This window comes from Ursus arctos, unplaced genomic scaffold, assembly GCF_023065955.2.
Source record: "Ursus arctos isolate Adak ecotype North America unplaced genomic scaffold, UrsArc2.0 scaffold_1, whole genome shotgun sequence".
In the NCBI taxonomy this organism is placed as follows: domain Eukaryota; kingdom Metazoa; phylum Chordata; class Mammalia; order Carnivora; family Ursidae; genus Ursus; species Ursus arctos.
Window position 1 is genome coordinate 87,058,880 of NW_026622763.1, and position 26,489 is coordinate 87,085,368.

Consider the following 26,489-nt stretch of genomic DNA (forward strand, 5'->3'; position numbering starts at 1 on the left):
ATTTTACTTCTTAGTGTTCACAACTGCTTTGTGTATTATATTTTAGCAAAAGTTCTTAGTTTGGATCCGCATTAGGGAGTCACAGTAGAAAGGTATCACTTCTTTCTTTTACAAATAAGAATACTAAGATTGAGAATGCTAAGTGTTTCACAAGCCACAAGGCTTTTAAATGGCAAAGCTGTGATTGAAACCTAAGAGTTCTAACTTCTGCCAATACTAATTTTCTTTATTTTCAGAACAATTAAGAGCTACTATTGAGTACTAAATTTAGTACATCTAAAGGATCTCATTTACTTATACTTGTAAGACTTGAGATGTAGAATTCACACAGTTAGAAGATAAAGTAATACATACTGTGATCACTAATTCCTTGATGAATGGTACAGCCCTGGTGAAGGAGATCTAATCTATGAAGATGTGGCAAATTCAGGTGAAATTTGTGCTATTTTCTAGAGTTTATTAGAAATGTGATGGAGAATCTGCTGAAATCATATCTATCATTTCCCTATCCACTCCACTGGTTTTATGATGGAACAGACGACACTCCTAGAGAGACCAGTAAAACATTTTAGTGATTATGAAACCAGAGGAAATTAGAGGACTTAGGAATATGTGTGTTGTTACCATTACTTTTTTCTCTTACCTACATTTTCAGGGATGGAGGGACAGGAAAGGTAAACAGCTGGCTTTAAACATGATTTAAATTAATGAAGTTTGGATTTCTGAAAAGTAGATTCATAAACTGAAATGTTCATTCAGTTAGGTTCCCAGACAGAAATACAATATAGCTCAGAATATTAGAAACAGCTTTGTTTGTCCTGAAACAAACTGATCTTATCAAGAGAACTTCACTCTGAATGCGAGGCTGGTCATTATAAGAAATAGATCTGTTGTGGAAAGGAAAATAACCATTTGAAAATGAAACATGTTAAGTAATTAGTGGAAGGATAAGAAAGACTATCTCATTGCCTCAGAGAATGGAAATTACACACCACAGTCTCACATTTCAATGTGTGGAAATACAGATAATCTTATATTTATTACCAATATTTGAAGCGATAGAATACAAGATTGGACTTGAATAATACAAATACATGCCCAATTTAATAGAAATGGACCAGTTATGAGTCAAGTTTGAGTGGATGTACAGCTTCTAAGATCCCTGTGTACCTCTAAAGTAGAAGTAGCATGGATAAGAATATTTGGGTGACAAGGAAATGAATGGAGTGTCATTTCTAGGTTATGGTAGCTTTCTTCCTCTACTCTGAAAGCTATTGAGTGAAAGACGGACTATATGGGGAATGATGCCAAGCATTATAACTGACTTTAACGAGGGGTAGTTTTCTATACAGAAGAAAATAAGCTCAATAAAAGGAAGTCTTTATAACAGAACTACTTAAAACCCAATGAACTGAGTTTTCCTGTTATTCGAAATTTTAAAAAGAGAGTGGGCATTAAAATGATAGAATATCTGTAGAAATAATTAAAACAAGGGATGTGTGATTCTATTATATGAACTTAAGGGCTCTTCTAGGCTTGAGATTCTGGAATTCTGTGATACATGAATTCACTTTTACCAAGCTAGTTTTAAATGTATCTTAATTGTCAACATGATACTTCCAATTATGGAAAACCTCTTATTTTATACCAGAAACAGAGGCAGTGCTTCTTCTGGAACCACAGCAATATCTTGTTCTGTCTACTGTAAAGCTTTCAGATGGTACATTGGCTTCTGGTGATGAAGTATGTATCCTGCCTCTGCTGACCTTAAATATTTTGTCAAATCAATCCTCCTAAGGCTTGAACTCAGCATCACACCCACATATTTTGATTACCATGTATTCCTGAAAATCAGAAAAGAGGGGGCACCTGGGTGGCTCAGTTGTTAAGCATCTGCCTTCAGCTCAGGTCCTGATCCCAGCATTCTGGGATGAGTCCCCCATTGAGCTCCCTGCTCAGCAGGAAGCCTGCTTCTCCCTCTCCCACTCCCCCTGCTTGTGTTCCCTTTCTCGCTGCCTCTCTCTCTGTCAAATAAATAAATAAAATCTTAAAAAAACTTATTAAAAAAAGAAAATTAGAAAAGAGTACAGTGAAAAACTCTATAATGCAGGACTAAGATCAGTGGTCAAAACAAGGTAAAGAAGTAGTATCATTAGAGAGGACCTTTCTACTGGAAAATTGGCATGCCCTCATTCAATACCACTTAGACTTGGAAAAATCCATTAGCTAAGTAGAACAAGCTGACACTTGCCTTGAAAATCATTTACCAAAACCTGGGAATGACTGATTATACAAAGCATAGATCTCAAAATAACTAAATTCAATAATTAAGTACAAGCCTATAATAGAAATCTATTAATTCTTAAATGTATTTTCTGCTCTGCCAAAAAAAAAAAAAAAAAATCTGGTCTTGTTATGTTCCCAGTGTTAACATCCTAAAGCTAATATCTGATTATTTTCCTAACTCCTTTTAAAACCCTTTAATCTCTCCTCATAGCCTACAGATTAATATGCTTTAGGATTACAGCGAAGGTCTTTTATTATTTGGCTGTTGTTTATCTATTTATCTTAATTTTTCCATTACCCTTTTCTTCTTGAATGCAAAATACTTAAAAAAATCTGATTATGCCACAATTTCCACATGCTGAACACTCATCATTTTTCCTTTCCTGCCCCCACCTTGTGGACACCCACTTATACATACAGATTTTGTTCGGGTGTGTTCACCTTTTAAAAGCCTTCATGACCACCATTCAAGCCTAGAAAATGTATTATATCCTTCTCTGTGCTGTCACTATCTGCTGTATGTCATCTGTTAAAATACTTATGAAAATATTATAATTGTTACGTATTTGTGTGACCTTATTAGACCATGAGGTGTTTAAGAGCGGAATTTATTTGGGTTATCTTTATATCCCCAGCATGTGGTACATTTTGAGAGTTTTAAGTTATATTTTATATCATTCATTTTCCAAAGGAATTTAGAGAACTAACAAATATAAGAAGATAATTTTTTGAGAAATAATTAGGGTGAAAGATAACTTAGAATAGGTAAAATATGATGAAGCCAGAAGTAAAGTTAATACATAAAATGCATATAACCTACTTTAAATTTTTTGTATTATAGTTTGCCTATATGGGCCTTCATTAATTAATAAAAGCCAAAACATAATATTATTTTTAATTGCGAGAGGAGAGCTTCAATCTTGTACCTAAGTGTTCTAACAATCAACAGAAACAAGTAGACCTAATTAGCTATGTGATTTTCATTGTCAATGAGAGAAATCACCTCAAGCTGTTCAGCAGGAGTAATGACTCCTGTTGCTAAGACCTGAATGGCATGTCACCACTGGGTCCATATTAAAAGTATTTAATATTCTTATGTAATGTATAATCTAATGAACAATAGCCTCAACAACCTTTCAATAATACAGATTTTCATAGTGTTGTGCCTTAACTTTATTATAGGGCACTGGGACAACAACACAAGCAACTCAGTAGAAGCAATTTTACGGTGGCAAAGGGGAAGTGAAAAAAGTGATCAGACTTTTATATACAGCCTTCTAACTCTCATAAGTAAAGTCAAAAAAAAAAAAGTAAATAATTTGAGGCACACGTGTACTTCATATCCTTCATATCTTTTGTATCTTTGGTAAATAGTGGACACTCAGGAGGAATTAGATAAGTTAATGAGCTTAAAAAAAAAACCTCAATAATTAATTATCATAGAACTGTTTGGGGGAGACCCAAACGCTAGAGAAAAGATTGGGTTGTAGCAATTCCTTCAGTGTGTAAGCAGACTTGGTGATGTGCCAGCCAAGTCTGAACATAGAGAAGGTCTGCTACACATGGCAAAAATATTCTTAATAGAGAGTGGCTTCCCTGTCCCACGGACCATGTGAACCCAGGGCCAGAGACAGACAGGGGGGTTGCAAATGGAGAGCTCATGCCTCTGGTGTTATGAGAAAGAGGCATGGGTCCTGGTCTGAATGAAAATGAGGAATCTTCTGGAACTTTGTGGGAAAAGAGGCAATAGCTGGGTCTTCACATTTTAAGCCCAGAGAGATGGTAATTTTAAACTCCACAACGTGATAGGATTGACGGTAAGCCTGCTTCTCCCTCTCCCTCTGCCTGCCGCTCTGCCTGCTTGTGCCCTCTCTCTCTCTGTCAAATAAATAAATAAAAATTTTAATAAATAAATAAATAGGACTTAAGGGACTTTGGCATATTCATAATTGTGTTTCATGCGTTAATACATTGATTCAATAGCTATTTATTGAGATTCCCTATGCGCTAAGTATGAAGCTAGCATTGGAGATATAGCACCGAATTAAAAAAAATTCCTGCTCTCATATATGCTACATTCCATTGGCAGAGAGAGAGAGAGAGAGAGACAATAAATAAGTGATGTATAGTTTAATAAATGGTGATAAGTGCTATAGAGAAAAGTAATACAGTAAAGAGTAACAGAGAGGCAAAAAGTTGGGATGATAGTATTTTAAGTGGAATTGTCAGATGCCCTCCATGATAAGGTGAAGTTGAAGAGAAGGTCTTTAACTGAAGTCATGGAGGAAGCCATGGGAATATCCAGGGGAGACAGCCTCTTAGTGCCGGAGGAAGTGTGTTCAGATATCCTGAGGGAAAAATGCTTGGTGTGTTTGAGAAGCACAGAGGGATGATGGATGGAGTTGTCTAGTACAGTGTCTGGAGCATATGACTAACTGTGAAATGAATAAATGAATCTCCTGTGTCTTGTAGAACTCTGAATCAAAAGAAAAAAGAAAAGAGTCAAATGTAGAAATTTTGAGATAGCTGAAAAAAATAGATTTAATATTCTGAAAATAACTTTTTCCAAACAAAGTCATAAGGTATGCCTAGAAATTTCAAAAAAGGGTGAGAACTATATTTTAGTAGTTGTAGTAGTTTAGTAGTCGTATGATATATACCAAAATAATTACCCAGGTTATGTTTTTCAAGAATATTCCATTTAAATGTGTCACATGCATACATATGAATGACAACTAGAGAATACTCAGAAGCATGTTGAATACAATAAGAGAATTAAATAAGAAAATAATCCCCAAGATTGAAATTGATACTTAAAAGTTTAAAGGCATTCCCGGGCCTCCCTGTCTTATTTTCAGGATGACACCATTGTTCATGATCTCTGCATAAAGTTTCATAAACTAACCTACCAATTTCTGTCCTTTTGCACCTACAACCTACACAATAACATAAATGCAAAGAATAAAACAAAATAAAAAGAATTAGTAACATTCTAGTAGTTTTATAATTCCAACATTTTTCTGTCCTCTGTACCAAGATGTCTCGCTGTACATAAACTTGTTCATATCTATAACCCTAAATTATGTAGGTTTTTCCATTCTGTTAACACAGATCTATGCACAACTGAAATTGCTCTTTCCTTATTACATACATCATTCACGCATTCACACAATAAATACTATGTCTTATAAATACTGTATACCAGGCATGGGAGAGTCCACTTGCCAGCATCTTGCCATTCCTACGTAAAAGTGGAAAGACGGAGCTGAAAATCCAATTGAAGTTTCTCAAGCAACTGAGAAAGTTACATGTGGAGCTCCAACTAATATACCCAACCAAGTAAGGGCAGTGGTTTTGCAGCCAGCCAGGGAAGGCCTGCTGTTTCCTGAACACTCAATATTGTCTCTCTGCTTTTGCTAGAATCTGCAATATCTACACAGAATGCTGTCTTCTGAATTCACTTTACTTATGATTCTTGGTTGATTCTAGATTTCTACACAAAAGAAGGATATATCATTTGAGAACAAAGGGAACGGCACTTGGATGTAGGCACTGTTTACTTCAAAAAAGACCGTTCTCTGTGTGGACTGGTGTTTACTTTACTCTGTCACAGTGCCCTCACTCACCAGCCAAATACAGCCAGCAGCTCTGTATCAAAGGCTAAGAGTTTAGAGTAACTTGGATGAAAGCCATCTCAGCCCTTTTTGTTTCAACTTTTAACTTAAAGTTTGGGGGACTCTCACAAACTGGGCACATTAAACGTAAATCAAATGTATCTTAATGTTTTCCAAGTAATCTAAATTCTAAGTTTAGAGTTTTTCTGATATAATCAATTTATGAGCTTAGTGAAACCAAAATTTTTATCTTTTACCTATAAAAAGAATGAGAAAATATTTTAATACAATTTGGTTATATGTTGTTCTGCTACAGAAAATCGTACATACCTATTCTATAGTAACTGAGAATATTGTGACTGATAGTCCTTTTACAAATTCAAATAATCCTTTTGAGTGGCTAGACCCAACTGTACGAAACTATAGTGTAATGGCAGTAATTGAATTCCATTCTACTATTTATGGACATATGCGTATGCAATTCCACATAAAAACTAAACTGGAGATCACAAGAGAATCTTTTTAAAAACAGTATCAAGTTTGAATATTACCCAGAATTAAAAATGTGCTGTCATAAGAATTCTCTTGTTTGATTTTCGAAACAATGCTTTAAGCTAAATGGAGCTTTATTTTTAAATAAAGACAATGAATTTCAGAAATGTTAAGTGTTAATGTTAAATGGCCTGTCCGAGGTCACGCGGGCTGTCCAGCAGAGCCAGAATGAGAAGCTAACCAAATGTAAATTAGAATGATTTAGTGTACTTGCTAACAACCTGGATCTACTTATTCTCTTTTTTGAGGATTTTGACTTCTCCTATTTGTGTGGAGCTGAGGGAAACCCTGACTCTTGTGTGACTTAGAGCACCTTTTGAATTTTGGTCCATCATTCTTTCTCTCTTTCTTGCTCCTTCTCAGTCCTCAACTGTCTTTATTTTCTTGTGAGCCAAAAACATACAGTTTTACATATTTCAAACCATGTCTTTTGAAAAGCCAAAACATTTCAAAGAAATTCAGAAATTCATATTCTGTATATTTTGGGTTTGGTTGAGTTCATACACCTGAGGAACAACCTCAATTTATTAAAAGGTTATGAGAATATTGTTTCTTGTCGACTAAATATCAATTGATGGCACATATAAAGATGATTCGAAGTGCTTCATTCCAGTTGTAATTATTACTATTGTGATTTTTGTTTCTCTTGTCACATAGTTTAAAGCTAGGGAGAAAAACGTAAAACTTGTATGAATTTTCAGCCAGACAGAAGTACATTACAGTAGTTCTTATCCTAGAGCGAGACTTATATCCATAATAGCATGCTGGTCCATCAGAAGGACAGATCTGAGAAAGAGGCATGGTTAAATTATTTTTGATTTTTACATTTGCTTGGATATGTTTTTAAGTAAGCGCTAGGCCCACTGTGGGGCTTGAACTCACCACCTCCAGATCAAGAGTTTCATGTTCTATGGACTGAGCCAGCCAGGCACTCCTGCACGGATATTTTTAGACAAATGTATTTTTAGGTCTTTAGTATTAAAAAGTAAAATTTTGGATGGCAAATATATGTACAAATAAACAACAGCTGCAAAGTTAAAGACAGTTTTAAATATCTATTAGTGAATGACTACCTGTCATAGAGTCATTTTTTTTTAATTCTGCTAATCTGAAAAGTAAAATTGATACACTTTACAACTTTAATGAGAACTTCTTCACTTTGTAACCCACCTTTCCTTCACCACATTTAAACTCTCCCTCTCCAGTGGTTGTTTCTCCCCTGCACTTAAAAATGTATTTCTCTCAGCATAAAAAGAAAAAAAAAAAGCAAGTAAGCACACACTCATCTTGATCTTGCCATTTCCTCTTTTGGAAATACTGAGTACCTTTCCCTATTTTTTTATGCATAACTTCATTCATTCATTCATTCATTCATTCATGTATTTATTCATTCTGGAAGCATTTGCTGAGTACTTCAATTAGTCAATACTAGCTCTTGATGCCATTGAAACAGAGAGAAAAAACAGTTCTCAATAAAAATTGCAGGAAAAGACTACAAATAAGCAACTCATTATATTCAGGGAAAGAAAAGTTACTAAGAGAACACATAGAAGGAGCGTGCAATGCAGAAGAATGTGAAGAAACTGATGGAATTAAAGTTTTCTTGGAATTAGTATTTTACCAAAAAGTCCTAGATGTTTCTGCTCATGTCATTAACACCCACTCATTTCTTAAACTAGCATTCCACTACTTGAAAGTTGTTGCTTTTTTAAACATCTACCAATGACCTAAATGGAAAACCCAATGACTCATCCTCAACTACTCAACTCTTCAAAATCTTTCCTCTCTCAAGTTCTAGCTCAAAATCTCATTCCTGGTTCACTGCTTTCAGCATCAGAACTGCATTCCTGGAGCATTTAGTTAATCCAAACATAAAAAATGCTGGTCTATTGTTTTATATCGTATAATGTTTTTGAAATGATCTTAGCCAATGTCTAAAATTTCATCATTCTGAGACTACATTATCCACAGAACTTAACACATAGCCCCAAAATAATACATACTAAAAAAAAAAAATACTGATTTAGTGAATTAATCTGGAAGAATATAGAAGAATTAATCTAGAAAGTGTGCAACAGCAGTTTGTCCTATCAACTTGAATTACTGAACAATACAAATAAGTATTTAATTGTATGGAGTCAAATAAGATAATAAGATTCAAGCATTTAGTATATCATTAGAAGCAAAAACAACTCAGATTACACATACACTCAAATTACTGATAGCATATAACCACTCATAAAAAATAATCACAAATTAGCTTTTTAACAAATTACCTTTTTTATTCTTGCAAATAGTGGCAACAAATTGGCTACTTCAAGTGGTGATACTACAGTTAAATTATGGGACCTGTCTAAAGGCAACTGTATTTTGACCTTTGAAGGACACAGCCATGCAGTATGGTCCTGCACATGGCACTCCTGTGGTGATTTTGTGGCTTCTTCCTCACTGGATACAACTAGCAAAATCTGGGATGTTAATAGGTAAGAAGTACTTTAAACATTATTAACTCTCTACATTGATAAATATACATGGGTAATGTTTTTTTTTTTTCCTCAATGCTACCACCAGGAAACATTATAAAAAACTTGTTGCTTGATAAATTATAGAAAGCTACTGAAATAATCTCTGTGAAATCCATTTCTAACTCTATTAATCATTGTAGATATAATAAGTCCTTTCTAAATGTAAATATAAAGATCAAGCCTATGTAATAGGATTAGAATTGTTTCATTGAAAGCTGTTTGTTTTAAGCAGGAGAGAAAAAAATACTTTAAAGAATTAGAATTTTAGTTCTCCCTTCCACAGGATTGCTTTATTATCAAACCTGCAATTTAATAGACATGAATATAATAGAGATAATTACTTGCTTTATGTTTAATTTTGGTATAATATTTTCCCAAATTAAATGTTTCTTGTCAATTCATAAATTGCAAGAATTAATGTAATTTGATGTATGCAAAGTCCTGCACAATAGTGAAATGATATAGAAGCTTTATATTTTTATCTTAACTCAAGACAGATAAATCTATTATTTTACAGTGTCAGATACCTCTCATCCATGTATTTATGTATGATATTATATCCTGTTAGGTATAAAAATAGGATACAAAAAGCTTCTATCAAATATCCTGACTGCTTCAGCTAACTAAGGGACTATAAATCATCAGTCAGACTTCTGATCACTTTAATTATTGAAATAGTGCCCAGATTCCAAATATGAGTGATAACGATGCCTAAAAATTTAGGTAAACAATTGTCACTGAGCTATTGTAGTTTATTTTGTAGGAGAAAAATTGACTCACTGTGAAGGTAAACACTATTGATTTCGGGTTACAGGTAAAACAGTACCTTGAACAAACTCTTCCCGTTCTTTCTTGAATTCTGGGTAACATATTTAGGAAAGAGGGCAAGTAATGTGCTTGCAAAAAGTCAACAGTTTTTCTGGGAGGATTCATTGAAGGGGTATGCTCTGTCCTATGCATAAGCTGACTGTCTCCTAAGTCCATGTACCAGTTATTATGCTTTTGTTTCTCAGCACCAAACTTACTCTTCCATACCTGTTTTTGTGATGCTGCAGCTGGAACTTTGCAGACTACATTTTTGCTTTGTCAGCATACTCCCCGTTAGGCTTTGGCAATAGGGGGTGTTTGTAGGAGACTGCAAGGCTGGGGGAGAAAGAAGGGACTTGCTTCTCCTTGTCTCGTTCCTATGGGCTTCTTCAGGACCAGTGAGCATCACCCTAGCAACACTTCACCTCAGCAATCGCACTTTGTTCTTATCACAGCAGATAAATCCAGTTGGCAGTTTTTCTAATGCTTGCACAAAAAGCTGCATCATGCTGTCATCAGAGACATTAGCTCCAGCAAACAAGCACCCCCTCCTCAGAGGTCTGTGTTCCCAGCTCAGCATGGCCCCTTTTCTGAACTGAGGAACACCCATACCAGTAGACAAGTGCCCCTCGTCAGAGGGCTAAGTTTCAGTTCTACAGGCACCCCTCTTCAAGTTTCTAGGTTTCAACAATCCACCCTACTTCCTTTATTCACTAAGTCCTATGGATGGTAGCTCTTTCCTACAGTGGCAGTTCTCTTTTTCTCTACTTAATCATCTACTTAACAACTTTATACATAGGTAACAATCCCATATATTAAATTCTTACTGTTAAAATGATAGGTACAAGTTATGTCTCCTGACTTGACAGATACAGGACATTAATGAATAAATAACATAACCCACCTGAGTTATTCAGATTCAACTGAATAATGTTTGGCATATTCTGCATGGGAAAACATGGTTCCTAATAATATAATTTAAACCTACTTCTATCTAGAGTAGTGATAATTTAAGATGTGTTTTAATTCTCAAATGGATACCATTTGCTTATCTGGAGTAATCAATCATATGCAATTCTTAATTTTATTATGTTTCTATATTATGTGATCAGATTTAATAAATATTTATTATAATAGTATACTGGAATTTAAAAAAACACTTTATTGATGTATGATTGACATACAAAAGGCTGTACATATTTAATATATACAACTTGATGAGTTTGGTAATAAGTACACACCTATGAATCAGTATACACCACCACCAATCTATGACATAAACATATCATCACCTCCAGAAGCCTTTTCCTGTCTTCTTTTATTACTATTACTATTATTATTATTGACAAGAGCTTTTAATATAAAATCTAGCAAAATTTTAAATATACAATACAGTGTTGTTAACTATATGTACTGTGTTATACAGTAGATCTGTAAGACTTATTCATTTTCTATAACTGAAGTTTTAACACGTGTCGAATTTTAATTTTAATTTTTATCACTTTTGGCTTAGATGAAAATCCTAAGATTGTGGTGCATTCTAAAATATAATATATTTTCCAATGTTTTAATCATTCAGTGTTTAAAAAAACTATAGTTGAAAAATCAATTCCCAATAGACTCAGCCCTACTTAGAATGATTTCAAACTTTTTGATCTAATGACTTTTCTCCATGATCCTGATATCCAGATATTATCTTCCAGTTGATGCCCAGTAGAATTGATATAACAGATGAAAATTGTTCCTAATTGGTGTCAAAAATTCTTTGTATTTCAAATTTGCCATCAATGTCAAGAGCTTACTTTCATCACCAAAGACAGACAAATATATATCAATTTTGAAGGTGAGGTAGTGGACAAATAATGGCAAATAAGGGAGAAATTGATTGTTTTTATAGTGGCTATTGATATATCTTTGAGTCATATTCAAAACACTGGGTTGTAATTTAAAGTTACTCATGGATCAGTACTTTGTAGATATGTCTAAAACTAGTACCTTTATAATTTCATAGGTTATTGGAACTGGCTTATTGATTTAAGGGGAGAAGTTGGTAGGTAGGATGTTGGTGGCAGAAGTTGTGCTGTGCTGGGTCGTATACTCTTGTCCTGATGCCACATAGATTTTAATAAAAAAATTTATAGATTCTACTGTTCACCGGAGAAGGAGAAGTTTAAAATATATTCTTCTCTTTTATAATTTGCTTTTATCTTTGAGCTCCTGGCTTAGTCTTGGGCATTTTTTAGTTGATGTCAGGTCCCTAGCCTTGCAACTGCTCCTCAATTGAACATTACTTGCCAAAAGCATCCAATTAGCTCCTTATCAGAAAGTTGGATAACTGAGAATTGTAATTAACATAAAAAATCCCAGATCAAGAGCCACATTTACTAAATGATAATAAGAATCTCTGAACAGTATCTGTGGTACGATTAGTTTGGATGCGTCAACACTCCACAAAGTTTCTATGAATAATTAGCAGGAGTATTTCAATGATCTTCTGAATGATTATTTATATAAAGCGGAAATTTATATGTGTTTCAATTAGTGATCATTGACTTCTACCTTAATTTTCAAATATATTTATTAAAAGTCAATCTTAAAGCACACATGCACACTTATGCACAAACACAGACACACACATTCTCACATACCATTGTATTCTAAGTAGGCTCTCCTTGGCATGCAGTAGTTCGGTTGCATGAATGATAAGAAATCAACGTATACGTGTGGAGAAAGTGCTCTCCCTCCTCCCATCTACATTTAAACTAAAATTTAATTGTTCTGTCTTATCCTACATAAATCTATAAAGTGGTTAAAATGGGATAGGAAAATCAGAAAAGATCTCAGTCAGCTATAAAAAATGGCCTGTTTCTTTAAAGCATAGATCATCAATAAATATTCATAAAATGATCAGTGTTCCATTGCATTACAGATATTAGAAAAATTTAAGACTCCATCACTACCTTCAATGAGATTATGTGTAATTTTTAAATGCAACAATATTGAAGCAATCAGAGAAAATGCAATGCTTCTGTAATTTATAATATCAGGTAGGGTATTCTGGGTGACTCCTAGTTGCATTTCTCCCATGGTAGCTGGGTATTTGGCTGAGTGGCTCTACCAGACTATCACTCTGATATTTGGAAGGCAGACCATGTACCTGCTTAGCTTCTAGCTTGAGGGGAGGGGGTTGGAAAAGCCAAAATGTTACTGAATATAGCTGCCCCCACTGCTGTAACAAGATATCACACTGGCAAGAATTGAGTGGTTTAAATAAAACAAGGATGGAAGGACACAGAGGTGTTTGTAACACTCAACGGCTTCTGGACCCCAAACAGTGAGATATATATCTGCTCTCCTTATATCCAGGAGTATTGTTTCAGATGCCCTCAAGATTAAGTTGAGTGAGAAAAATAAAGCAGGTTTAAGAACTATGTTTAGAAAAGTAATTTGTGATTACTCCTGCCTTACATTGACTGGAAGCAAATATGTTGGAAACCTTGGGAGTTTTTGAGAGAATTTTATTGACAAGAAAGCAATGAGCCTATTCTTAAGAACCCTGACCCTTCAGACTCTTCAAACTATAAAACGGTCCTCAAGGCCCTGAACTTGCATTCAAAGGAAGTTCACTTCTAGTATTTTACAGTGCACAATGAAGGCACAGGCCATTGTACCCCCTTTAGACGTGCTCACAGGGGATAATGGACAAGAAAAAAACCTTCCATAAACAAAGCCAGAGGCCACAAAGAACCATGGGCACAGGAGCTCCTTTTAGGAAGAGAGACATGATTCAATCAAGGAATTTTCTTCAGTGCCATGGCAAAGTTCCTCATGATGCCTGCCCAGGATTCTATCACTATTTAGACTAGAGACTCTTGGGTGTTCCCCATTTTTCTACTTTTTGTACTGGAGTTTGTGTTGCAGTTATTCTGTCCTTGCTTCAATGTACATTCTTTGCGGTGATGGAGAAGGCAGAAAACTTGTCTATTATTTGGTTGGTCACCAGAACATGAGATGACTCTGACTGCAATGGAGCCAACTGTACGTAATGCAGAGATCATGCCATAAAGGAGTAGCACTTTGTGTTGTCTCCTTCGGTGCACAGGGTGGGAGGTCAGTGAGAACATGTGGAAGGAAGGATGGTACAGATGTTTGTTGGGCAAAAGGCCACGCTGTGGCAGAGACTACTAGCTGTTCACCAGAAGCCACTCTCTTCTATTTCCATATTATTAGTTGGATGCCTGGCTGACTATCTAAATTTTTTTTTCTTGGCCTCCCTTTAGTTGAGTGTGATTATGTTACTAAGTTCTCTATAACAGAGTATTAGTTGAAGTGATATGTGCCATTTCTATGTTCTTTTTCCCTTGTGGTGAGATGGGATATCAATGACAAGGACAAGAGTAATCTTAGAAGCCAATTACTGAAAATAACAGAGTAATCATCAGTCTGCTTGAAGTAAAGCCACCCCCATTCTCTACCTTCAGTTGGCCTGCAACATGCTCTGGACTCTTAAGCAATAAGAAATAAAACTTCCCTTTTGTTTAAGACACTATATTTCCAGTCTATTTGTTATAGCACTTTAGCCTGCCCAGTCCAAAATTAGGTACCCACTACTGTTTGTCCAGTGATATGTTTTCCCCTCATGACGTAGTAATAAGGCAGCTAAGACAAGCCCTGCCACTGTTCTCAATATTATTTGGATGGAGTGGTAATAGAAATTCAGTACTGGTAATAAATGTCTATTCAATTCCCTCTACTTTTTCTCCCCTTGCTCTTTCTATTTCCCGTCCTTAATTCTGTTGCAATACTGTTGGAGCCTCTAAAATCCTACATGCCAATAGCAATAGCTTTAAGTTAAATAATTGGTTTGCATGGAAGTTAATGCCTGTAAAAATAGTAAATTATAAGACAATGTACAACTATTAAATATTAGTGTCTCCATTAGTGGGAAACTGATTCAATAATAATGATTTCATTTAAACAATAAAATACTGAGAATCTCAATTTTATAGTAGTATTGGCTGTATTTACTGACAAGAATCAGTTTTGCTGATTGCAGTCAAGCTGATAGAATAGAAATATTACTTTTCATGTAGTTGACCTTACAGGTTTGTTTTTCAAAATTTATTTTGAAGCAAATATGCATTGAGCACTCTGTTACTTGCATTGTTCTAGTCACTAAGCCATAGCAGCGAACAAAACTGACAAAAAGCTCCTGTCTTCATGTAGATAGCATCTATTGGGAGGCAGAAAATAAGTAAAAAAAAAAATTACGTATAGTATTTAAAAGTCTCAAGTTTGGTAAAGAAAAAAATATGAAAGTTGGAAAGCAATGGTGGGCATTAGGAAGAATTGCAATTTTAAACAAGATGGTCAGGGAAATTCTCACTGTAAAGTTGATATTTGGGTAATCTGAAGTAGGTAAGACAGCAGACCAAGAAGATATCTAGAGGGGCGCCTGGGTGGCACAGCGGTTAAGCGTCTGCCTTCGGCTCAGGGCGTGATCCCAGCGTTCCGGGATCGAGCCCCACGTCAGGCTCCTCCGCTATGAGCCTGCTTCTTCCTCTCCCACTCCCCCTGCTTGTGTTCCCTCTCTCGCTGGCTGTCTCTATCTCTGTCAAATAAATAAATAAAATCTAAAAAAAAAAAAAAGAAGATATCTAGAACATTTCAGGCTTTCCTTAGTAGTGAGCTCCCCTCTAGTGGTGGCAGGATTTCTGTGACTAAGGAGCAGGAAGGGGGCCAATGTGTCTGGAGTAGTGTGAGCAGATGAGTAAATGGCAGAGGTAGGGCAGTTAGTTATGTAGGGGAGCACATATGAGACAGGATCTTGTAGCTTATTTGAGTGACTTGACCTTTATTCTCAATGGGATAGGAAAGCACTGGAGGATTTTGAGCTGAACAGTCACATAATCTGTTTTACACTTTCACAAGATGACTCTGATTACTGTGCTGAGATGGCACTATGGTAGGAGAGGGGTGGGGGAACAAAGATAACGCAGGAAGACTGCCTGGGAAGCTATTGCCACAGTCTAGGCCGAAGATGGTAAAGGTTTGCACCATAATGGGAATAGTGAGGAGAATAAGAATTTTTATATTCTGGATAGATTTGGAAGACAAAGCCAACAGGAATGCTGAGGAATTGTGTATTGAAAGAGAAAGAGAAAACAGATTACCCTGTTAAATTTTGAGACACCTGAAAATCGAAAGGTTCATTCTCTTTATGCTGGAACACTATCATGAACTTTATAAAACACTTTTCCAAGCAGATTCATCAACTGGCATTCCAGAAAAGGCTGTAGAATGAGGAATGCCTTCTCATTTTTCATCTAACAGGTGATTTCAACTGAAGAGACTTGAATGTTCCATCCTGCCCAGTAGCATTGCTTCCTTCTTAATTTAATAATTCATTTCCAATCATAACCCCTGGGCTGGATGAGATAAGAGAAATAGAAGGCTATGGATGAAGGGAACAGCTAAAATTAAGAAAAAGGAAATGTAAAATATTAAGATTCTCTTATGATGAGTTATCTTCTTTTAATAATATGTACTATTAATTTCTTCTGGGCAAATAATGCACCAATGTAGACTCTAAAATGGGAAAAATTAATTTTTATTATAAATTAGTAATACTAAGATAGCACCAAATAAATTATAAAAATGGAGTTTAGTATTTATAATATATAATATTTCATTAATAATATATTTCATGTTCTTTATGATTCATTTGCAAAGTTGGATATATTAGAGATGAAGGACATATTGTACAATATTAATGGTTTTGAAACATAATGTAAGAAGTATTAAGACTCAAGGGCATGGATATTGGTATATTAATACCTGTCTGGTATTGTAAAGCCCCCCAGTTTGCCTTCTTTTACTTGAAAAGGCATCCAAGGTATATATTAATAGGCTGCTAAAGCAATCCTTGAAACATAATTATGTTACATTAAAAGGAATGGTAACATACTTAAATTGACCTCTTGTGATCAATTTATCCCATTCCATGGATAATAAATCAATTGTTACATGTTCTTGGATTTTTGTTTATATTTAAGTGAATAGTTTCCCCTTGAAATATAGGCTTTAAATTATACCTGCATATTATTGAACATAAATATATAGATAAGCATAAAAAATGAAAAAAAATATATTTTTTCACTCTCATCTTCACCCCAATACAGTACATAATTAATAAGCATTATTGAAGAAATACCTATTTCATGAAGAAAAATATGTTAAAGCTAGAGTTCTGATGTCATTTAGTAAATTATAGAATGATTTAAAAATCATGAAGCTCTCACAACTAATTTGGCTTTTTGTGTACGTGTGAAGAATGCTTCAAGCAACTCTGTCCACTCCAGTAAATTTGATGTCAATGTATCTTGGTTGATCAATAAAAGAGGTAGACGTCATTAAGATTTCAAAATTTGGCCCTATATATTTACAAAACTGTTTAATATAAATGAGTTCTATAATTTGTATTTAACTTGTGCTAAATAAGGTGCACTCTCTGTTATCTTACAAACCAGCTAAACTGTTTATTAGAAATAATTTGGGGGTTCCTGGGTGGCTCAGTCAGTTAAGGGTCCAACTCTTGGTTTTGGCTCAGGTCGTGATCTCAGGGTCGTGAGATCCAGGCCCAAGTCAGGCTCTATGCTCAGTACAGAGTATGCCTGAGATTCTATCCCCCACTTTCTCCCTCCCTCTCTGCTCCTCCCCCTGCTTGTGCTCTCTCTCTCTCTCCAAAATAAACAAAATCCTGGAAAAAAAAAAGAAATAATTTAGATGAGTATAGGTGAAACTAAGGATATTCCAATGAGTGCATATATGTATACTAAAACATGATATTTTATTACTTTATTCCCACCAATCAAAGCAAACAATTTAACATACAAAAAATGCAACACCCTTTTTTCATCCCCACCAAAAAAGATCTGGTTAATAGATGAGTTTTAGTTCTCCTCAGTGCTAATGACTAAAAAGGTGTAGTATATTTCTTCATTAATATATATTAAAATAAAAATATATATTAAAATAAAATTATCTATAGCCATAGTATACATGAAGTAAAAAAGTAGAATCACATGTATTTTTATATTTAAAGTTTGATCATATATGTGTGTGTATGTATGTGCATGTCTACCCACATTGGTGTATGTACATATTTTAGTATTAATGCTGTGAGTTTAAACATTTAGCTCAAAATTAATTTTAGAGTTACATAAATAATTGACCATCTTAAATATTTTATGTACCTAATCAAAATATTTATTTACCTAGGCTTTATCAATGACTACAAAACCAACTTGTTTGAAACCCATTTATTTGAGACAGCAAAAACTAAGTATTATCGTGCCCCTGACATATTGTTTTGAAATTACTGAAATGGTTTTCATTTAGAGTAAACTCTAAGATTTGATTCCGTTGTTACTGAAATGAAGTGAATGTCCAAATGCATCAAATCAAAATAAAAGAAGTAGACTAGATGATGTAAAAATAGCAAGCAATAAAAATATAGGTGGAATTAATCTACTTTCTTATATAAAACCATATTATTAGATGGGAAATACTGCCTATTTGGATAATAATGAATTTGTTTTCTTAAATTAAACACTAGAGAATATACTTTTCATAGAAATTTCAAATAATTTAATATGTGTCCTGCATAGAAAATGGACCAGACCATCTTTAGTCAAAAAACATGGAATGATTATCCCCTTGTCTGGCCTTTGGCCACCTCACAACCTAGAATGGGTCCTGCAAGAAGTGATACATCTAGGAGTAATTTCACTTTGTAGAAAAGTCATTGCTTTTCATTTGGCCTACAACTTCTTAATTCATTTACTAGATTAGACCACAGAATTGATAAAAATTGCTTTCTTATTTAGAAATTGATTATTTATTCTTTTATTCCGTATTTACCAACTATGCGCCAAGTCATATCCCTGGAGCTGGGGATATAGTCCCAAACTGGACAAATAAAGCTGTAGTCCCAGTAGAACTTACCTTATGGAAGGTGCCACTGATTAGCCACACATTATAAATTATTAGAGGAGCTCTCTACTTGGCCATTGATCTGAAGATTAATTCCTTAGCTCTAGAGATGCAAAACGACTATCATTGAGAGTGACTAGCTTTCTGAGGTGTTGTGTGTCTTACTTCTCTATTTTTGGAAAGAACTATAGTCTTAGGAATAATAGTCATCAATGAGGTGCACATTTAAAACGATGCGGAGTATTCTCATAAGGATGATTTCTTTCATTTGCATTTGAGTTTTACTAGTAGCCTATAGGTTCCCGTAACACAGAAACATCCCATTTAAGATAGTTTAAAGCAGTTTTCACTTGAAGAATGAACTTTTCTGTGATGATTCTATTTCAGTTTGGTTTGGGATTATTATGTCAGTTTGTTTTTGAGATAACACCAAGTAAATTATAAAAATTGAGCTTAGTGTTTATAATATATAATATTTCATTGGTAATATATTTCATGCTCTTTATGATTCATTTGCAAAGTTGGAGATAATAGAGATGAAGGACATATTGTACAATATTTATGGTTTTAAAGCATAATGTAAGAAGTATTAAGACTCAAGGGCATGGATTATTGGTATATTAATACCTGTCTGGTATTGTGAGATTGAGTTTTGAGTAAGGAAGAATATGGTGAGTTTTAGAATAATATACATTAGCAAGAAACAATCTAAAATGCTATTCAGCAATAACAATTAGAAACAATTATAAGATGTGTTTTATTTATTTGTTTGTTTATTTTTACCTCTGGCTAGTAAAACCACCTAAATTATATAATTTCTTGAGTATACTGACAGATTCAGAGTGGTCCAAAAATTGTTTTTTCTCACTCATGCTAAGTAATGCAGTCACTTAAAAATTAAGCTTGAAAGGGTTGAATGAGTTATATATAGTTATTTTATGTATTTTTCTCTAAATACATGTCCCAGTAAAATTTCTTACTCATAAAATTTAAGATTTAAAGTTACTGTTGGAGGGGCACCTGCATAGCTCAGTCAGCTGTGCATCTGACTCGATTTTGGTCAGGTCCTGGTCTCGGGGTTGTGAGACAGAGCCCGTGTTGGGCTCCGCACTCAGCTCAGAGTCTGCTTGAGATTCTCTCTCTGTCCCTCTGCTCCTCTCTGTCTCTCTCTCTAAAATAAAAGAATAAATTTTTAGAAAAAAAATAAAGTTACTGTTGGAAATTCATGGTGGTTATCTAAATATGCATTTTAAAAGGTGCATCATTTTAGCCTGGAAACACAAAATATATCTTTATATGAAAGCCCTAACTACTGTAAAAGAGTGAGCATTTGACATTTTTTTCTTGATTTTCTTTGTCCAGATTTCTGACAAGTTTATAGAAGCATCTGATGCTTCCCATTTTAGAGATGATGTATAGCTTTTTTGTTGTCTATTCCTGTAGTTATCATGTGACAAATTAAATTTGCTTTTTAGAGAATATTAATGTCAGCAACTCCAGAATACATTTAACTTATTATTTTACATATATGAATTAATATATCATAGGTATATGCAAAATTACAATAAATTGGATGTCCATGCACCCAAAATGCTGCCTGCAGCAATGCTTAATATTCATTATGAATTATAAATTTCTTACACAATAACATTAACAAACACATGTTAATTATATATGCAGTCATCTTTACTCCTTGCTCTCTTTTCCTCTTACTCATTTCTAATCAGACTACAAAGTCCTAGACCTGAGGCTTTCAGCCATATCTCCAAAAATAAATTAACTCTTTATTATCTGAATTATCGTGGCTCTTAATATTTATATTCATATCCTTACCACTAAAATTTACCTAAGGATCCAATCCCCAAATTGGAACGGATTGTTCAGTGTTCCTTTAGAAGTTATTGGGATTAATTCCACTAGACTAACAGCCCTGTTTATTTGGATTACCTCAATAAACCAGCTATTATATTCCAGATATTGTCCATATATCTACCAATCAGACTTGATCTCTCATTTACCTCTGATATCCTACTGTATGTTTTGGAATTTAATACCTGCTATCAGCAAAATATTCTATATCCTCAGTATCTTCAATGTATTCTTTCATCTTCTTGCTTAAGCTGACCCCCCTTGAGGAGATTGAGTCCCCTTTTTGAGTCCCCTACCTTCCTCCTCTTAATCCTTCCCTAAAGATTTATATCTCCTCATGAATATTAAGCATGGAAAGCATGTAAATCCTATCTTTGAGGAGCAAACATAAAATGTACTTTAGAGTTTTGCACACATCACCATACATTAATTCATCTATATAAAATAGTAAAAGTTAAAATTGCTTGCAGTACTGACACAAATGCCACCTACCATAGAACCTTGCTGTTTATTCACTAATATGTTCTTAGTCCCCAAACAGAGCTTGGATCCTACCGGGAAAGTAATAAAGATTTGTTTAATTAATGCATAAACTAATGGTTTATGTTCCCACCATGCTTTTCACAGTCAATTCTACACCACTTTTCCTTCCTCCCACCTTCCCCAAACCACAGCTTTATAGAAGCACATGCTTTGAGACTGTACCATTAGCCACTTCTCCATTTTATAGTCATATACTTAACCTCCTGGTCATCCCCTTTATATTTTGAATAATTTAGTTCATGGTTTACTGTCTTCATTGAGTGCAACATCAATATCCAAGCAAAAAATTTATCTAACACCTTGGCCTCTGTTTCTTCATTCCCTTACTTCCAACAACTTTCAAATTTTGATTTTTAATTTTTTGCTCTATAAGCACCATCTTCACTCTCTCTAGCTTGTATACTCCAATATTACCACTCCAACAATTCTTTCCAGTGGTATTGGTAATTCAGTGCCTCCACTGTTTTGTTTTTCTCGCCCTTGATAATTGCCTTCTGTTCCCTTCTTACCCAGAGTGAATCCCAATATCCATCACAGTGACTTCACCTTCCCACATAGCTTCAATTCCCTTGGCCCTCCTTTGCTCCATATTTCTTGTCTGTCAAAACCCCAATTCTGGTTAAGCCAAATTCTCTACCTACTCTATGCCTGTACCTGGTAAGCTAAGCGTGACTAGAAAAACAACAACAACAACAACAACAACAACAACGGAACAAATGAAACATGCTGACTGGTTTCACTTATTTATAACATCAATTCACAAGTTGAATCCTACTGCTTCTATTCTGTTGATTAACTTTCTACCATATGAGATGAATATTTCATACCTTCCTCCTCTATCTTCAAATCCCTAACAGCTTCCCTATTCCTTTTTCCTCTCAGCTGATGATCTGGATTTTTTATTTCACTAAGCAAATAGAAGCATTTGGAAGAAAACTTTCGAATCTTCCCATTACCAAGTCCATCAGTAATTTAGATAGATAGATAGATAGATAGATAGATAGATAGATAGAGATAGAGATAGATTTTTTTTTCCCCTCTCTCTTTCTCTGCAGGTGTTGGCTGGGTGGTTGTATTCTGGACTGGCTTGCCTGGACTGGGTGGTTCAAGATGGCCTCATTCACATGTCTAAAGCTTCAGCTGGGGCATCTGGGGTCACTCTCCCTGTGGTCAGCCCTTCATCCGCCAGCAGGCTTGCCTGAGTTTCTCCATATAGTGGCAAAAAGAATCCAACAGCAAGAAAGAGCAATCCCTAATGAACAAGAACTTGTTCAAATCTCCTCTTTCTAGTACCCCATAGACCAAACAAAATCACATAGCCAAGACTAGGGTTGGAGGAGACTACCCAAGAATGTGCATTTAGAAATAGGAATAATGGCAACCATTTTGCAAATAATCCACCCTCTTTCTAACCCTTTATTCCTCTCATAATCATCCCCTTGCAAATATAAATGTAGTATCTATAGTACTTATATTTTAGCTATATTTTATATCACAGAATTCAGTTCTTCAGTTGACCTATGTATTTAAATACACTTTTATTATCAGTCTAGGAGAAAATGGAGTCTGACTTTTTGTTCCAATTCTTAGAAACAAATTATTGGAGAAAGTCTTACAAATGCATTGTTGAAATAATTTCAGCCTTCTCTGTTCAGTAAATTAAAAAAAATTTTATTTTATTTATTTATTTATTTGACAGAGAGACAGAGCACAAGTAGGGAGAACAGCAGAGGGAGAGGGAGAAGCAAGCTCTCTGCTGAGCAGGGAGCCTGATGCAGGGCTCACTCCTAGGACCCTGGGATCATGACCTGATCCAAAGGCAGATGCTTAACCAACTGAGCCACCCAGGCACCCCAGTAAATTTTAGATGATTCCCTATTACGTTTTGTAATTTTTATTTTCAGTTAAATACTCACAATAAGTTGCGAAATGGTAGTGTCCATGTACTCTTCACCCAAATTTCTCCAATGGTAATATCTGACCATTATATATTATCAAAACTAGGAAACTAACATTGGCACAGTATTATTAACTCAAGCACAGTTGGATTTCACCAGTTTCTACAATCAGTTTTATGTGTGTGGGTATATAATTGTATGAAATTTTATCACATGTTTGAATTAGAGTAACATAACAACATAATGAGGACACAGTTTTTCCATCACCATAAAGAAACTCCCTCCTGTTTCCCCTTAATGATCATACTGTTTCTTGAATTCTAACCCTTGGCAACCACTGATTTGCTCTCTATTACCGTTACCATCAATTCAGAATTGTTATTTACATTGAATCATACCATATGTGTCCATCTGAGTTTGGCTGTATTTCAATCAGCAAAACGCCCTTGAGATTTATTCAACTATTTTGTGTATTGATAGTGCATTCTTTTTTATTGCTAAACAGTAGTCCATTCTATGGATATATCACAGTTTATCTCTTTGTTCCTTGAAAGACATTTTATTTACAGTTCGGGGATAGTACAGATAAACCCGCAGTAAACATTATTGTGTACAGATTTTTGTGTGAATATAACACTTCAGTTTGGTAGGATATATGACTAAGAGTGCAATTGCTGAGTTGTATGGTAAATAGATATTTAACTTTATAAAAATCTGCCCAACTATTTTCCAGTGTAACTATGCTATTTTACATTCCTACTGGCAATATATGAAAAAGTTCCTCCTCATTCTCATCAGAATTTGGTACTACCAGTATTTTTTTATTATCTTAACCATTCTAATAGGTGCATAATAGTGTTCATCATGGTTTTAATTTGCTTTTCTCTAACGGCTAATGATGTTGAACATGTTTTCATGCACTTATTTTCTATCTATGTATCTTTTTTTGGTGAAATATCTGTTCATATTTTGGCTCATTTTCTAATTGGATTATTCATTTTCTTGCTGTTGAGTTTCTGTTGAAAGTTCTTTAAATATTCTTTTTTTTTTAAAGATTTTATTTATTTATCTGACAGAGAGATAGAGACAGCCAGCGAGAGACAGAACACAAGCAGGGGGAGTGGGAGAGGAAGAAGCAGGCTCATAGCAGAGGAGCCCGATGTGGGGCTCGATCCCATAACACCGGGATCACGCCCTGAGCCGAAGGCAGACGCTTAACCACTGTGCCACCCAGGCGCCCCTCTTTAAATATTCTGAGTGCATATCCTTTGTCTGAAATTCTGTGTGAGATTTAGGTTGAAGTTTTTTTTGTCTGTTTGTTTTGTTTTTTTGCTTGTAAATTACCAATTATTCCAATACCATTTGATGAAAATTCACAGACAAATACACAAAAAATTATGTGCCATTTATTCCTTCACTAATACCATACAGTGTTGATTACTATAGCCCCATAGTAAGTCTTAAAATCAGTGTGATTCCTTCAGGGGTATTTTCTTTTTCTTTCTTTTCTCTTTTCTTTTCTTTTCTCCCCCCCCCCAAAAAAAATTTTTGGCTATTTAAGTTCCTTTGTCTTACTAACTCTATTCTAAAATCACTTTAGCTGGTTTTCCTGATCAATAAGTTGCCATATTCCCTGTCTAGTTAAGATCTGTAGTTTTTTTTTTCCCTTCTGACCCTCACTAGTGTCTTATTTATCCCTAGTTGTTTTTTCTCCTAATGCTTCTCCTAATTAAATTCCTCATAGACTCTTCTCTAATAATCCACCCTATGCTTTTTTCTTAAAATTTCAGTTGAAGTATACTCTCTTCTAAGAAGTCTCCTGGCCTAGCCTCTAATGGCCACACTTTTCTTTCCTATTTCATTTTCCTTATTAGAGTCAGACTGTGAGTTTTTAAGGTCTTAAGCACACACAAAAAAATCACTCCTCCCACATATAATTAAAAATGAAAACAAAAAAAAAGATGTGCGTAAAAGTCGATCAAAATTTGATTTATCCCCACAAAAACCCCTTCAATGCTATTCTATTTACTTATACTTCAAAATATAAAACTCTTAAAAAAATTCTCTCTCTTTCTCATTCTTTTTTCCTTTTTCTCTTTGCCCTTTATCCTCCTTCCTATTTTGGTGCAGCTGCTTTGCTGGTGCCTTAGGCATATGCTTTATCTTTCTATTGGGTAATCCAACACTGGCTTTTATGAATAATTTGTTCTATGTCATAAAGCATTCGTGTTTCTGCTCTAGTTGTCTTTATCTTTGTTGTCCTTTTGCCACATCATAATCTCCTGTTTTCTGTACCTTTTGAAATACTCTCTGTAGTCCCTACTAGTTAGCTAATGCCATGTTACCTCATCTTCTGTCTCACCTTTTCCCTCAGAATCTAATCTTAAATCCTTGCCCCTTTCAAAATAAACAGTTACTTTCTATATTCTCCCATATATATTTCTGTTACAGTTGTTCCATGGATTGTAAGTAGTTAAATTCCTCCTTTGTAACTTCTCTCTCTTTAGAAAGATATATATATCCTTCAGTGCCTGAATTTAAATAAACAGTTCCATACAGTTTCTTTCCATTCATTACCTTCTGCAGTAGGATATCTTTGGCCTTGTCCTCACATAGCTATATTGAATGGGAACTAAAAAAATCTGAGCACCTTTTGAAACTTTCTCTCTTTGGAAGTTTATTAACATCTGTAAGATAGAGTGATGAGAGAATTGAACTTAGATGAAAATACTGTCTACAAATATTGTCTTTTCTTTCGGTGGTAACACCATTCAACTATAATACTCCTTTTTAATGTGTAATTTTTACTTACTAACACTGGATGAGTAAATTCTCTAATCAAATAAAACATTTTGCCAAAATGATCACAACTCTTTACTTGCAAATATATATTTGTTTGTATGTGAAGTCTTTGGTATTCAACCTTTCTCAGCAAAGCAAAAAAATTTCACTGTAGGATTGAAAGAATATTCTCACTGAATACTTAACTCCAAAAGTATTTACCATGCCTACATATGTACCTCATTTTGATCACATAATGAGGTGTATGAAAGCAGGTTTGAATCTGACAAAATTAAAGACCAATGTCTATGTACATTTGTGTACAAAGATGCCTCTGCTTCTATATGCAGGTGAGGAAATTCTAATCAGATCCAGGTTATTTTCTAAAACTAACATTAATTAAGATGACTTCCTTCTTTCTGCCCCTTTAGCAAATCTTTGCTGTATAACTCTACTTCATTGAGTACAATCCTAACATGTGTGAACAAAATGTAGCCTTTTTTCGGATGACGCAGAAATATATAATGTTGGATCAGAAGTAACTGAATCTTCTTTCACTGCATATATCTGTAGTTAGGTGACATGAACTGGCACATATTTCTTATTCATGAGTTCTACTA

At 34.6% G+C, this 26,489-nt stretch overlaps 1 protein-coding gene across 6 annotated transcripts in view; it reads left to right on the forward strand.

The window, feature by feature from the left end:
• SPAG16 (sperm associated antigen 16) overlaps positions 1-26,489 on the forward strand; it is a 913,718-nt gene that overhangs the window by 458,718 nt on the left and 428,511 nt on the right. For 5 of the 6 annotated variants that reach the window (XM_026492020.4, XM_044381193.3, XM_044381194.3 and 2 more), the window contains one exon: positions 8,750-8,935. The exons of the other annotated variant lie outside the window; for it this stretch is intronic. In XM_026492020.4, the coding sequence (XP_026347805.1) occupies positions 8,750-8,935 (186 nt within the window). The remainder of the gene's footprint in view (positions 1-8,749; positions 8,936-26,489) is intronic. 6 annotated transcript variants of the gene reach the window in all.